Raw genomic sequence first — 15,816 nt, 5'->3', positions numbered from 1 at the left:
CTCCCTGACATGAAGTGGAATGAGCTATAAACACACCCTTGATACCGCTGCCTTGGGGCATTGAGCCCCACATTTTAGAAAATGCTGTCCTCTGCTACTACATAAATTTATGAGTGATCCGAAGAAATATTTAACAGCATTAACTGTAAAATTTACAGATGACATCAAATGCATAAAGCACTAAATAATGCAAATAAAAAACAGCTTTTCTGTAGGGAAATTGACATCCTTTAGTAAGCCAGGATCATTTGAACATGCTTTTTGAGACAGCTGAATGCAAGGTCATTCAGTAGGAACAAAGAATGTAGGTCACGTTTAGAAGACTGGAGACAGTGTCCTGGAAAGCAGTGACTCTGAAAAGGATTTAAGGGTCACAGTGGTTAGCCATCTAAAGAGAAGCTCCCAGAACAATGTTCCAAGGCATTTGGTATAGCCTTCAGATACAGGAGTGTTGAGTGGTGACATAACTGTATCCAATTCTAGTTTGACAAAAGTGCTTAAAAATTACAAATGTTCAGAAGAGCACTGGTGGAATACTGTTAGATCTGAAAGTCTTGATTAAGAATAACAGAGATGAGAAGCCCAAGTTACTTATTTTATCCAAAGTGGGATTAAGAAGTGACTGTTCTGTGGTTAATAAAGATGCATTACAAGGGCTCAGGAAATGCAATACTTCAAAGTCTGTCCAACAAGGAAAGATAATTTTGTACTAGCAAAACAGTATGTTTTGTTAACAGGGTGACTATATTAAACTCTATTAAATTTTATTTAAGTTTTATTTCTATTTAGAATGGCATTGTTTTAATTTGAGAACAAACAAATGGAAAAAGCTAAAGAAAAAACATATTTTAAAGTACTTCAAAAAGAAAAGCACTGTAAGCATGCTTGACGGAAGCAATCAGACTGTACACTATAGTGTTGTGTCTTCATGTTAGACACAAAACTGTAAATGAACAAAACAACACATTTTAAAAGATACTTTCCTATTGGGTTTATACTTTTGTATTGATTTATATTGCATTCTTTTCTTTGCTTTTAAATATAATTGGAGTGAAGATCTTCCTTGAACATCTGTGAAATATTTTGCACGCTTAGGCTAGACGTAAATAATACATGTTAGAGAGATGTAAACACCAATGGGAGAAATAAATTATGTACGTGAACACGGGGCACTATAGCTAAAGTAATGAGTTGAAACATAAGAAATTTCCATTAACCTGATCATCAGAAAAAAATTCCTTATAACTGGAAGAATTCAACTTTGAAGAGATGTCTCCTTTGGGAAGAAGAAGCCCCATTACTCGAGACATTTAAAATGAACTGGACAAAATAGCAGTGAAAAATGTTAAAGAGCAATCCTTTGTCAGAACCGTGATAGTATTTTCCATCTCTAATCTTTGTGATCTCCTGGTTTTTCTTATAATTTAAGATGGTCATGAATATTTTACTCGACTGTTGACCTACAAAAGAAGTGGTTTAAAGACTAGAATTTTGTTACAAGACTATCAGAATTATTTTTAAAATAGTTTCCATTCTCCCATTGGGTGTACCGACATTACTAATATCATTGTATCTGTTACGGTTAAACAGAGACCAAGAGGTTTTCAAAAACAATAGACTAAAAAGCAATGTAGCTGTTGAAATACTCAGTGTGGGGGTGCTCCTCTTCTAGGATCTTGCATCTGAAAAACAACAGCCTTTATAGTAAAGTGACTCTGCACCCATTGACCATAAACCAAAAATTAAGTTCCTTAGAACAAGATCTACAAATACTAAGCTAGGTGGTAAGAGCATGCTGAGGACAGAGTGATACATTGAATTCTGAATCTTTTTGATGTTCAGGTATTTTAATGCTGTTACTTCTTTGAGCAGAGGTTTTTCTGAAGGTTTTAGGTGCTCATTTCCCTTTCAAAAAAAAAACTAACCTAATAAAAAAAGTGTAGCCAGAAGACTCCTGTCTCTGCTCTATACTTTAGTGATTAAAGAACTTCTCCAGGATGATGAAGACAGAGAACAATTAGTTTTTCTCCTTTAGGGAATCTCCTGTCTCCTAAGAGCCTATATGTGGACTACTCAAGGGGAAAAAGGAAAGACAGGGTGTGCTCCTTCCCTTTCTTCTTTTGAGCGTCTTACACTTTTTGTAGACTGAAGGTTTCATTTGCCTTCAGACAGATTAAGCAGGAGCCTCTATTCTGATTAGAGGAATAGATGGGAGAAAGGCACCCTGGGCTTAAGTCCCTGCTCCACTGATTGTCTCTGGATTTATGGATATAAAACATATAAATTGTCCATAATACAGACACACAAATCCATCTTTTGTCCTTCCCAAATGTATGCCATAAACCACGAGGTTATAGACTAATTCCCTCTCTCTGATCTAATGCATTTTTAATTCTTTCAAAGTGTAGCAGCTTCAACAGAAGGGACAGACTGTGTTTTCTTCCCTTCCATGTCCCCCTGGACTATGCATGGGCTGTTTACCTGACAAAACCAGAGTTGAAGTCTTTGTTGCACAAACAACAAACCAGATCCTTCACCTCGAGAATGTTTTAACCACTGAGATTTTTACATTAAAGTGAAGAACAACCAAGCCTGTGAGTAGAAAGCATCACCTATGACTGAATTTTTGTGTGGAGGTTGCCTTAGCAAACATGCTCCAAGACCGGAGGGGCTAAGGCCATAAGAGGAGTGACTCAGTCAGATGAAGCCTGAGACACCCTCGGGCAAATACAGCTTCTAGGAAATTTAAGCATAAAAACTGTAGCAACTGTGGATGTTAGTCACCTCCGAGGTCAGCTGTAACCACGCAAGTGGTGTGAATAAGCATGGCTTCACTGGTTTTCATCCCTAAATTCCACATCAGTCCCACCTTCAGCACCCAAACCCTGTCATCGGGCTTTGGGGACTGAAGGCAAGTTTCATGGAAATGCCAACTCACACATTTGGTAAAATCACTTCTCAAGGCGTTTTTTGGACGCCGGACCAGCTGGCCCCGCCAGACACGGCCCTACCTCGGGCATCGGCATCTTCCGATCGGGCACGTCTCGCTGGCCGGGTCTCCCCGGGGCGGAGGGAGGCGCCGGGCGGGCGGCTACCCGCGGTGCGACCAGAAATTCCGCCCCAGGAGAGCCTGCTGGTCCCGGGAGGGCTACCCTGGCACCCGCGCTCCGCGGGCAGGGCGCGCTGCCCAGAGCGGCTCCAGCGCCGATGGAAGATCGGGGCCGCAACCGGAGGGAGACAGAGAGGGGGAGAGCGGCGGCGGCGCCGCCCTCTGGAGAGCGCCTGGGAGAGGCTGGTGTGAAGAGCCGCATTTCAATGAGGGCCGGGCTAATGCAAATCACTGCAACCGGCAGCAGCAGAAGAAAGGCGAAGCAGCTGCAGCCCGGGCTCCCCAGCAGCGCGCTACAGCCAGGGGAGGCGTAACAAAGGCAGTGGAGCCGCTTTCTGCGGCAACTACTGCGCCTGCAGCCGGGTGGTCGCCGGGGGGAGGGGGGAGCCTCCGCTCCTTCGCCGCTTCCCATTCCGAGCCACCGCCTTCCCTCCGCGCCCCGCCGGCAGGTCTGAGCGAGGAGGTGCCCGCCAGGCTGCGGAGAACAGGTAAGGGCCGGGGCCGTCCCTGCCCTCTCTCTCCTGCGCGGGGGCTGCGGCGTGCGGGGCCGCCGGGGCGCGGTGGCCGGCGGTGCGGGGCAGTGCGGTGTGTGCACCTGTGCCCATTGTGTGGGGCGGCGGCCTCGGCCGACGCCGCGGCGCTGGCCCCGGGCGGCCCCGCGTGTGCCGGTGCGTGTGCGGGGGCGCGGGTACCCGCCGCCGCCTCCCCTCCCTGCGGCATCCCGGCCGGATGGCCCCTGGATGGCCCCGGCAGCCCGGGTAGCGGGCGCGGTGCTCCCCCGTGCGCCCCCGGCTCGGTCACCGTGCGGGTCGCGCCGCGCACACCCCGCGGCGGGGCTGGAGTGCTTGGTGCCACCTCGAGCGGGCTGGGGGTATTTCAAACACGTTTCCCATACTCCGGCATTATAAGCCCCTTTTTCATTCGTGAAATGCTGCCGCATTTATCCACGTTTCCCGGTTCCCCCCTCCCCCCAGTGACTAGTAGTCGTCCTGCTGCTTAGTATCTGTATGATCTGCACTGGGTCCCCGTCACATCGCTGCGTGATGTATTTTTTTTTTTTATCGGCATGTGTGGTTGTTTCATGGAAATGCTCACCCACACCTGTATTATAAATAATTCTTTAACAGATGTTAGGGTGTGAAGTGTTGGGCATGGTGGTTTTCCAGGGGTGTGTCCGTTCGTTTTTCCGTGTTTGCCTGTATACGACTATATATCTATACACAGACAAATGGAAACATCTGATCAGATCAAATTGTTTAGGATTTCTTTGTCTGCTCTGACCTGGTGGTTTGAACACGCTTTTCTGTAAATAGCAGGAGTGTGGTGTTAAAGGGGAGCTCTATTTCTGTTTTAAAGGGCGAAATGGGGAATTACAGGCGCTATTGATTAAAGCATAAGCGTGCAGAAGAAAGGGCAGTGACTCACATTTCTTCCTTCTCTCATTCAAAATAGGTAAAGCTGAAAGCCTCTTAAGAAAGTATATATCTTCACCTAAACTTCTTTTTTTTGGTTTTGTTTTGTATGTGTGTGTGTTTGAGATGGTTTGAGCAAAGGAAGCAGCAGACCAAGGAAAAATCCATTTTTCTTGGCACAGGCATCATTGCTTTTGAGATACAATTTCTGAATTGTGCATTATAGGATTGTTTAAATCTGAATAACAGGTTCTCATTGTAATTGAAAATGAATTAAAACAAGTGACATCATTTTTTGAACATGGAAACAGAGGCGGTACAATCTTGATCCTAAGCTGTGGCCACTAAGGTATATTTTGTATTTAGCCTATAAAGAAACATCAACAAAATGCTACAGCAAACATTCTTGTTCATTTCAATTAAGTGGGGTGTATGGGAAAAACATAGATTAGTCTTTTTTCTTATATATATAAGAAAACACAAACATATACTGCACCATGTATTTATTACATGCCTTTACAGTATTTCCAGGTATAAATCTTGCATATACACATAAGCATATGATCCTGTGCCAGTGTAATAAAATAAGTTGAGAGCTGTAACCAAAGCAGGGTAAATAATTTCCACCAAGGCCCTGCATTTGCAGTGGTTACCTTTGGGTGCTTGTGCTAGTCAAGCACATGAGCTGCTCTGAGAAGTTGCTGAGCAAATCCACTACAGCTTTGCAGCATCAGAGTCCAGTTGTATAATCATTAGTTTCATACAAACTTCTGTAAGCCAAAGAGCAACTGTAAGTTTTTCTGTATTTCCTCCCACTGTTTTACAACTGGTCTGAATACAATTTTTTTCTTAATGGTCACATCATTATGAGTGGTTGAAACAAAGCTAGTGCTTGCCATTTTTTGTCTTTTTATTGGAAATCAATCAGAGAGGCCACTTCTAAATTAGGTCTGTGTATCTGTGCTATAAATAAACTTACTGTGCTTTGCTGTTCTGCAGACAACTGCAGATCTATGTAGCTCTTAAAATAAATGTGTTTTGAACCTAATGATTTTTTGATAATTCTTTTTTTTATTTTATTTTTTTACTTCTATTTGTGAACATTAACCTGCTCTTTGTAGAATTTAGTCTTGTGTTGGCTGTAAAAAGGAACAGAAGTATTTTCCTCTTTGGTTTCTTCTCAGAACATGTGAACGTCTATTTATGTGAACTGTATTGAACAACTGGGATTGTTTTGGTCAGGGCTAATGGGTTTTTCTCATTGTCAAGCGTGGGAGGCACCAATTGCTAATCTGCCCAATGACACTGATTTTATCCCTCCTTTGGTAATGGCAAAAAAAAGATATCAGCCTTAATCAATTTGAATATTAGACTTAGGATGTCAATAATATATCTTGCAAGTCTTACAGAGCACTAAAGTAGCTTGCCCATTGAAAAATACTAGTTTCCTCTCTACCCCAATATATTTTTCTTTAATTTCATGCTAGTTGAGCCCTTCTGTTGGTTTAGAGTGTGTAAAGCATTTGCACAAGGACAACTGAAGTAATTTATTACAAAGCTTAGGCTGTAAGGAAACCAATGGTTGGAATATGCAGGGACTTAACAGTGGGATTGACCCACTAAGTGATAGTCCTGATTCTCATTGCCAACCTGCGAGATCTATTCCTCTGAAAAGTTCTTAATTGCTTATTTATTGGCGACTGGCTGCCCTTCTGAAACAACACCTCTTGATACAGAAGTTGGAAAAAACAGTTCAGTGGGGGCAAGCTGTCTAGAAGGTAGACTAGACTCAAATAGCACCTGAATATAACATGAGAAAAAGTAGAAAGTTGATGCGTTTGTTCCTTTTTTCCAGTAGCTCAAGTTTGTCACCTCATTTTCAGAGTTACTGAATTTGAACAAACACTTCTAATGTTTTCATATCACTAGCAGTTTGGTTTGATGAGTCATGTTTCTATGGTGTACAAAAGTCTACCTTATAATAGTTTTATGGCATGTGTGAAAGGACCATGTGAATACAGCATGGTTTTATTCAAACATTCTTCTCAACCTAGAAAGTAGTCCTCTGTAATGTACAGTCCTCTGTAATGTAATATAGTCTCAAAGTGAGCTCCCTTAAAATGTCTTAAGTTTCTTTTTCTCTTCTTTTGTGCATCCCTTAGGTTGAACTTCAAGATGTCCCTTGGGAGAGATATGGAGCTGGAGCATTTTGATGAGCGTGATAAAGCGCAGAGATATGGCAGAGGGTCCCGGGTAAATGGTTTACCCAGCCCTACTCACAGTGCCCACTGCAGCTTTTACCGAACCCGTACTCTACAGACCCTGAGTTCCGAGAAAAAAGCCAAGAAAGTTCGTTTCTATCGTAATGGAGACCGGTATTTCAAAGGGATTGTATATGCCATCTCCCCTGACCGGTTTAGATCCTTTGAAGCTCTCCTGGCTGATCTGACCCGAACTCTGTCCGACAATGTGAATCTGCCCCAGGGAGTGAGAACAATCTACACAATTGATGGCTCCAAGAAGATTACCTCCTTGGACCAGCTAGTAGAAGGTCAGCAGTAAGATTTGGAGGTGTAAAGTTAAGTTTGAGTCAGTGTTTGTTTAATCTGTTAAGTCTTTCAAAAATAGGTAATGGTATTGTTCTTATTGATAAAGGAAGGATCTTCAATGGTCTGAGTAGAATTGTGAATATCTTAAATTATGCCTTGAAATATTATTGCCTTGCCATTTATTTCCCTCTTGTTGAATGTGTCTGACCTTTTCCTGTGTCTTAACCTAGTGTTGGTAGTCCTAGATGCAACAGATTGTATCTGTTCCTTCTTTTTTTTAAACATACAAGTTCAAATGCCAATGAGAGTTTAGTCTGTTAAACTTCACAAGGTCTGTGGTGCTAATGAAACCTATGTGAATTTCAGCTCTGATGGATTTTTATTTTTTTTTTAAGTCTCTCTGTACCTTGTGAAGAGCTCCAACTCTTCCCTACCAGTAAATATGCCTTAAGTAAAATATTAGCCTCTCATGGAGTGGCATAAATGTTGGCAGCCTGTTAAAAGAGTAATATTGTAGCCATTGTTCAGCTGGGGTAGATCTCAAACTTTTCTCCCCTGTAGCGTTTCCCTTCTCCTCTTACCCAGTCATAGAATTGTTAAGGTTGAAAAAGACTTTTAAGATAAATGAGTCCAACCGCTAACCCAGCACCGCCAAGTCCGTCACTTAAACCATATCCACTAAGTGCCGTATCTGCGCATCTTAAATACCTACAGGGACAGTGGCTCAACCACGTTCCTGGGCAGACTCTTCCAATGCTTCACAGCCCTTTCTGTGAAGAAATTTTTCCTAATACCCAATCTCATCCTTCCCTGGCACAACTTGAGGCCGTTTCCTCTTGTCTTACTGCTTATTAACTTGGGAGAAGAGGATCAACACCCACCTTGCTACAACCTCCTTTCAGGTAGTTGTGGAGATCATTGCATTATTTGTTAATAAGTCTCATGTACCTGCAGTATAAAGTATTATTGGGGTCCCTTACAATTTGGCGTATTCTGTGATTCTGTGGTTCTTGGTGACAGTCAAACGTCAGACATGCCAGTTGTTAATTTGCCCATTAACACTGAATTCATCACTCCTTCAGTGATAGTTTTATTGGCAAAAGAAGCTGTCAGCATTAATCAATTTAAATATTAGGCTTAGAAAATTAATAATACTTTTCACGAGTTTTAAAAGTAGCTAGATTAGCTTTTCCAACGTAAAGTGCTTCTGGCTTGTAGTGGGTTTCTAGTATAAAACGTCAGAATGTACAAGGTATGAAAGCATTAACTTTCATAATGTCACATGGCCATAAATGAGCTGGTTTCTTATCTGTAAAGTTTAAGTGCAGGTGCTTGACTGCGTTCAAAGAAAATAGAGGTGGAACAATTCTTTCACTGTTGCTTCCGTTCTACCCGTGGCTCTAGTGTGCCATGGGCAAACTTGTAAAGGATGAATATATAGCCGCTGGACAACCGATTTAGAGTTGTAGCAGAGATTGTAATTTCTTTGTGATTTCAGTTTTTAGCACCAGGAGAGAGAACTTGCAGAATCAAAATGTAATGAGAGCCTTTTGTAATCAGAAGGTGGCTAATGTGGAGAGAGAAGAAAAGGGAATGCCAAATAAGGTTACTGAAAGAGGAGCACATCTTTGCATAGCAGGTGTTCAGCCACCACTGAGTTGTCTCCTTTTTATGTCATAGCAGAGGAAAGCTTTTTAAGGAGAAGTTTTGAGAAGCAGATATTCTTGGCAATCTTCCTTGTGTGAAAAGGAAAGTAGGAGACAATATGAAGATGCTCCAAAAAGAAAATTTAAGGGGTGGGATTGTCCGTGGAAGTAAGGAGTTTAGGGGTTAGGACCAGATGTTTAGTGAAATGGAAAGGAAACCAGTCTTAAGAGCAACGTTATGAATTTGAGGGCAGAGTTTAAAACTGTATTTGTCAGGACAGTGTTTAATTGGTGGAGAAAATCAATTTCTGGGAGGAAAGACCAATATTAATCAACATCTGTTTAAAAGCAGTGTTTGTGCATTTTCTTATTTGATTGGTGTGCTCATCTAGAAACAGGTTTCATTGATGTTAGCGGTGATTTGTGCAGTCTTTTTGCAGCCAGTGAGAGACAGCTTTTGAAAAGAAAGAATTGAATGCAGAAATAAATTCAACAACCTGTAAGATTGGTTTATTTTGGCATCCTAGAGAAGAATAATACCAGTTATAAATCAGTCAGTCAAAAGGAGTGACAGTGCAAGAGTTTATTTTAAAGAAGGACTTTGATATTTCTTTTAGTCCTATGGAACTTTATTCCTTACCTCTTCAATGAACACATCTTCCCTTCCTGGTATAGTTCAAGTTGGACAGTCTTACTTTCTTGTGCCATTAACACTGTGGGATTTACAGAAGTCAGTCTTTGTGTGCAAGTAGAGAGCTACATTATCATTCCATCTGAAAAGGTATTTATGTTTATTTGTATAAAACTGCAGGTAGCTTATTTTGTAGTTTCACTTGTAGACCTTCACAGTGCACTACAGGTTCATATATTATTAGCTCAGTGATGGTTTTTGTGTAAGCCCCTTCCACTCTTTATTACACAAATTTATTAGTTTGGCTAGTCTGTACAGCATTAATTAGCTTGAAGCTGTGCTTTGTGTTTAAATAGCTGGAAAATCACTTGATTTTTGCCTCTTGCCAAATGACATTTGTGCTCCAACTATTGAAATATGAAGCATTGCTTTTTTCATGGTGAGACTATTCCCTTACTGTATGAATTCATTAAGTAATTTAATGAGACTTGTGAATTTAGGTGATTGTGGGACCATTGATTTTAGTGATTGCATTTAAAGGCAAATGTCTAAAGCCTCTATTTGGTGTTGGTTTTTTGTCTTTATGCCTGTGACGAAGTTACTATATTCTTACCTTCCCATGCGGTACATGAAGACAGAGAAGCAACTAGCTCCTGGGGGAAATGAGACAGCAGTCAATGTTTTTCATCCCAGAGCTAAATACATAGAACTATATGAAAGATAGTCCCAAAGGAAAAAGATTGTAAAGGAGCAGTTTTGCTTCAGTTATATTTAGTTTCATTCTGCATACAATTCAGAGCTGGCATGGCTGTATGCTGGTACTGTTGGTTATTTTGAGCTGTATGGACACATTTTCTCTTTATTTGAAACTAATGACTTCCCTGGTTGTGGGGGTTTTTAGTTTTAGGGCATGTGAGATTCGTGGGAATTTGATAACAAGGGTTATGTGCTGTTGGAAAAAGTTTCACATGCTCTGTAACTTCCCTTCTCCTGTCACTGTAGATGAAGGAAATAATGCAATGGATTCAGGTTACCTTCTTTTGTCAGACCTGATGTTAGGACCCTCTTACCTTTAAAGAATGGTTTCCACGTGTGACGTGACTTTATTCCCTAGGTATGACATGCAACCAAAACATGTAGAAATAATAAAGTTGCTCTTAAAAGCTAAATTTTCTAGCTGTAAAGAAAGTCTCAGGAAAGGACTAAAGGCCTTTTGCTTCTTCAAAAGTGTATCATTAAAGCTGAAAACAGAAGTGGACTCATAAGTCTTACTCCCAGAATTACCAATGAACAATGTACAAAGGAGTGAGCACGAAAGCTCTGAAACAGAGTATTTACAGTTTTTACTCCTGGGGTGCTGCTTTGTGGAACAAAGACCACAGAATCAATCCCTAGCCAGACCTGCATCCCTTTCTCATTATTTTTTATTATAATATTACCTCAGAGTCTTGATTATGACCAATTGAATCAATTGGTTTAGGTTTCCGCAATACCTACCACAAAGTTCAACCCTGCAGCAGAGAACTGGCAGTCAAAGACAAACCAATAAACCCAAACCACAAGACTGAGTATGTACTGGGAAACAATGTTGTCACATGTCAATACTGGGTGCATTCCCAAATGATTCTAAAAACTTGTATCTGTATGTGCATGTTTTGTATAGGCGTAATGGCAAAAATGGTTTTAAGGAATAATCTGAAAAAGAAAACCAAATATTTCTCAGGGATTATCTTGGAGCTGCAATCCTCATTGAAGTAGCAGTCTGAATATACCAGCTTTAAAATCCAGTGGGAGCTGTAACTAGCTAATAACTCTTGGGAGATGTGAACCTTGCTGCAGGGCAGAGGAGGTGATGGGTCACATGAGGACTGCAGGAAGGCTCTTGTGATAGAGGCAGGCATCAGAACACAGCATTTGTGTTCAGAGCAGCAGAGAAGCTGCCTGCCAGTGGAGAGTTCAAAAGGCAGTGTCTCCTTGCTAAAGGGGTGGGCTGCAACAGAGTTCCTGACTTTTTTTGTATAGGGGTCTTGCTGCTCCTACTGTCACCTCATTCCTTTTATCTCAGCTTTTCCCTCTCCTAGCCGCTGCTCCTGCTGCCTTCTTGACTGTACCAACCACTCCAGTGTTGTTGTTGAGAAGCCCAGCCAGGCCAGACTGTAGGAATTGATTGACGTGGTCTCTGTGCCCTCTGCAGCTAATGCTCTTTCTTCTTAGTCATGCCTATGTCAGCAGCTGGGAATTGATGGGCTGGAAAGATTCATATGCATATGCAATGTGCTATCAAAATAATAATAGTAAAGTATCTGTTTAAATGTTTGTAGAGCCGAATCTCTGTGAAATGTGGACATTTTTTTGAAGGATTAAATTTACACTGGATATTTACCATGGACTTGATCCAGGGCTATCAAAGTTAGTGAAACTTGGACTGGATCCTGAGGCAGAAATGCCTGCAATTCTTATATTGTTTAATAAACAAACAGCTGAATAATCCTGTTGCATAAAATAGTAGAGGGTTATTCCGGCAATGTTTATTTGATTATTTTCTTCATCCATTAGCTAGTTGATTCACATTGTGTCTTCCCTAACAAGTTCTTGGAAGGCCATGGGGTTTCTTATTCTAGGTGCTTTCCAGGTTTTTTTTGTACAGTGCCTATCTTGCTTGGAGCAGAAATTTGAGGGCAAAGTATGTCTTTATTTTTTTACTTGGCTTTTGATGAGGGGAAAAAGAGTTTTCAGTCTGAGCTGAGAAAAAAGAATGTTGTGCAAAAGAAGTCCTTTAAGATGTCACAGGAGATCTGATTTAAAGTTTCTGGTGCATCTGATTGCTAGGTGAACATCTGTAGATTGGATTTATTTCCTGTAGATGCTCCATCTCTTTTACACGATTGCATTTTTTCAGACTCTGCAGAAAGACAAGGCAGCAGCAATGTAGTTAAAGTAGGTTATTGTTCTATTAACTAACACATTTGGGAACTACCAACTATCAGTAACTTCTTTGATTCAGGTCATCTTCCTTTTGCAGTCTGCTCTGTGTGGTGAGGGATAGTCGGAATTCTTTGTCCTTTCTCCTGAGAGGTTGAGATTCTGCCTTTTGTATGTACAAAACCAAAGGGTAGAAGTGAAGAAAAGCAGGTGTGCCTAGGCATGGAGTGCTGGGGATGCTAGTCCCTTCCCTGTTCTCTTAAGATATTTCTTGCTCTGTCCATTGGGGAAACAGACCCCAATAAATCACTGCTGAACATTCTCACTACCCAAGTGTGCAAGTATTGTATTTTCTCCACCTTAGATGGGCCTTTATTAACTTCCTTTTCCTACTGTGTACTCTACTCCAAGGAATCAACATTATTTTCAGTAAATTGTCAGGTCCTGAAGCCTCCACAAAGAGTGGGTTGGTTGTTCCCTCTCTGCTTGTATGATTCAAACAGTTTCTCTCTTCCTTGTTGGGTTTTCGCCTAAGATCAACTGGTTTCCTCATGAAGCCATTTTAGGCCAAATCGTATTAAGCACAGAAAAGCAATACAATAATTTTAAGAGACAATGCCTTGATCACTCTTGCAGGGAGAATATCCGCAAGCTGAAGAAAACAGACTAACTGCTAATACCAATATGCCAAAGAGGGAAACGCATCAGAAACACTCCAGTACTTACACACAGTGATTCAATGTCTCCTTAGCAACCACTTTGTACACAGATAATATTTAAAAAAATTACATATTTAATAAATGGAGCACATCTTGAAATTCTGTAATGACCTATAAGAACTATCCTTCAATGTTGCGTGTCTTTAGTGCTGTGCATCTTTTTGGAGGGTGTGTGTTTCATTTGCACTATCGCTTTTAAGAGGCTATCAGCAAAGGGAAACCTTCCAAGACTTGGTAGTCACTTTTTTTCCTAGATGTCAGATCTCCTAAAACAGCTGCATGTTCCCCTTTTCTTTTTCTAATGGCTATTGATGTTGTAATCAAGAGTCAAAATTTCATTAGTTACGCCACTGTGAAAGACTTGCTCCCCTCCCTTGGGGAGCTGCAAACAAATAGACACTTAAGTGGGCTGTATTTTCTGTGCCTTTTGCTTAATCCAGTATCTGCAAAGAATCCTTCTTCAACGTGTTCTATTATGAATCTAGTGTCTAGAGATTGTTACTTTCTTCCTTGCAGTTAGTCAAAGCTGATGATGAGGAAGCAATAACTAAAGCAGAAGGCGGATTTATTGGACTTGTAAGTCATGCCCCTTGTGAAACTTCTTTGCAGTCTTCTCTCCTGAAGATGCTAGTGAAACAGAAGAGATGACAAAAATCTAGGTGAAGACCTTTTGTCTTTTTCTCTGAGATTTCCCCTGCATACAAACACCATAGGTTTTTATTCTTACAGGCCTGACCCTTAAGACCAGCATGGCATGCGTGAGAACTGTAGTCCCTGGCTAACATCTAAAACAGTCTTAAATAACAGCATTATGGGAGAAGTGTCTGTATTTCTGTTGACCTATATAAAATAGCTCTTACTAAAGATATTTCATCTTAAACGGCCTTGGATACTCTACCTCCAAGATGTTCTGTAACTAAATATGAAGCTTGTGAAGGGAAAATAATATCTTCATGTAAATTTTTTATTGATGTAATACAGTACTGTTGGAAATGAAGAAAGGGCAAAAATGCTGATGTTCAATTGTATTGATTTTTTTTTATGATCATTTACACAAAATTAGGTATGTAATGAAGAGCTGCTGATGTGCAGTTAAATTCTACAAGGAATCCAGCTGACCTTTAAATATAGCTGATATTAAAAATAATGTGGAATGCTGCCCTTCCAAGAAGGGGAACCAAAAGCATTCTTAATAAACTGCAGTAAATCTTCTGAGTTCACTGTGCATGGCCATTTATTTATGCACCTACCCTTTGAGAGTCAGTTTTAATATAAAGACTTGTTTTTAAATAAATAACTTCATGCAACTAAACTGAACAATTTCTCTGATAGGACTGAACATGAAAACCCCCTCAAAAATAAAATAAGATGTTTCTGGCGGATTTCATGTTTTACAGCAAGCACAAGTGGAGACAAGTTTTGTTTAAAAATTCATAAAAGACACTTCTGCAAAGTATTTTATAGGAAGGTATTTATTGTATTGAGTGCAGTCTTAATCGTAGTAGGATTTCTTTTTTTTCCCTCTACAAAATACTATTAATGTTTTTTAAAGCTTGTTAATTTTATGGATGTGGTGTTATGGGTGCATTCTGACTTGGCAGTAATTGAGTAGCTAGTACTAGAACTATTGGACAGGGACATGATAGAACAGAATATGCACTGTTTGATCACTCATTACTGTAGCTAAGCCTTTCTGTTCTGATGTTACTATATACATATCTATCTATCTATCCATCTATGTATCTTGTGTATGACTACAGTGGCTGAAAGGAAAGGCTTACCTTTATCTCTTGTAAGGTTCTATAAGCATTCCATCTTAGATTCTTTTTTTAATGCTTTGAATTTTACTGCAAAGTGAAGACTAACCTGATTTACACCATGAGCAGTAAGCACTGGAGTGCCTTACTTAATCTTCCACTCTGTATTTTGTTCTGCTTTAAAATAATGTTTTTTTAAAAAAAAGAAAAGGAAAACAAAAAATAATTTTATGATTCTTTTTTGATCTTGCTGTCATTGTCTGTATTTTTTCTGCTCAGTGATCCATCTTCACATGTTGTTCTGACTTCTTTGTTCTTTTGCACTTCTTCTACTGCCTTTTTGATAATCACTATACAGTGTGTTATTGTTTCACCTTTTGAGCACAGTGCCAACAAACTTGAATCTCTGTTGCATCCAAGCCTTAAGTCCCAGTGTTCCCTGCCTCCATTTCTAACTGTGGTGACATCCTCATAAATTACTTGTATGCAGAACTGGAAGGGATACTAAGCAAGTTTACAGATGACACAAAATTGGGAGGAACTGTTGACTCCCAGGACATCACCAGCCAGTCAAAGGAGGGGATTGTCCCTCTCTGCTCTGCACTGGTGTGGCCTCACCTTGAATATTGTGTGCAGTTTTGGACACCACAATAGAAGAAAGATATTGAGCTGTTGGACAGCGTCCAAAGGAGGGCAGTGAAGATGGTGAAGGGCCTTGAGGGGAAGCCGTATGAAGAGAGGCTGAGCTCACTTGGTCTGTTCAGCCTGAAGAAGAGGAGACTGAGGGGAGACCTCATTGCAGTTACAACTTCCTCATGAGGGGAAGAAGAGGGGCAGGCACCGATCTCTTCTCTGTGTTGACCACTGACAGGATCTGAAGAAATGGCCTGAAGTTGTTTCAGGGGAGGTTTAGGTTGGATATTAGGCAAAGGTTCTTCAGCCAGAGTGTGGTTGGACACTGGAACAGGCTCCCCAGGGCAGTGGTCACAGCACCAAGCTTGTCTGTGTTCAAGAAGTGTTTGGACGATACTCTCGGGCACATGATATGACTCTTGGGGATGGTCCTGTGCA

General features: G+C 40.8%; 1 protein-coding gene across 3 annotated transcripts in view; it reads left to right on the top strand.

The window, feature by feature from the left end:
• The first annotated feature begins 3,273 nt into the window (after positions 1 to 3,273).
• The window catches only part of DCLK1 (doublecortin like kinase 1), a 239,683-nt gene continuing 227,140 nt past the window's right edge, over positions 3,274 to 15,816 (top strand). For all 3 annotated transcript variants that reach the window (XM_064645543.1, XM_064645545.1, XM_064645547.1), the window contains exons 1-2: positions 3,274 to 3,597; positions 6,684 to 7,072. In XM_064645543.1, the coding sequence (XP_064501613.1) occupies positions 6,697 to 7,072 (376 nt within the window). In that variant the 5' untranslated portion in view covers positions 3,274 to 3,597; positions 6,684 to 6,696. The remainder of the gene's footprint in view (positions 3,598 to 6,683; positions 7,073 to 15,816) is intronic.

This window comes from Pseudopipra pipra, chromosome 2, assembly GCF_036250125.1.
Source record: "Pseudopipra pipra isolate bDixPip1 chromosome 2, bDixPip1.hap1, whole genome shotgun sequence".
Lineage (NCBI taxonomy): Eukaryota > Metazoa > Chordata > Aves > Passeriformes > Pipridae > Pseudopipra > Pseudopipra pipra.
This window is presented reverse-complemented; position numbering and strand designations above follow the sequence as displayed.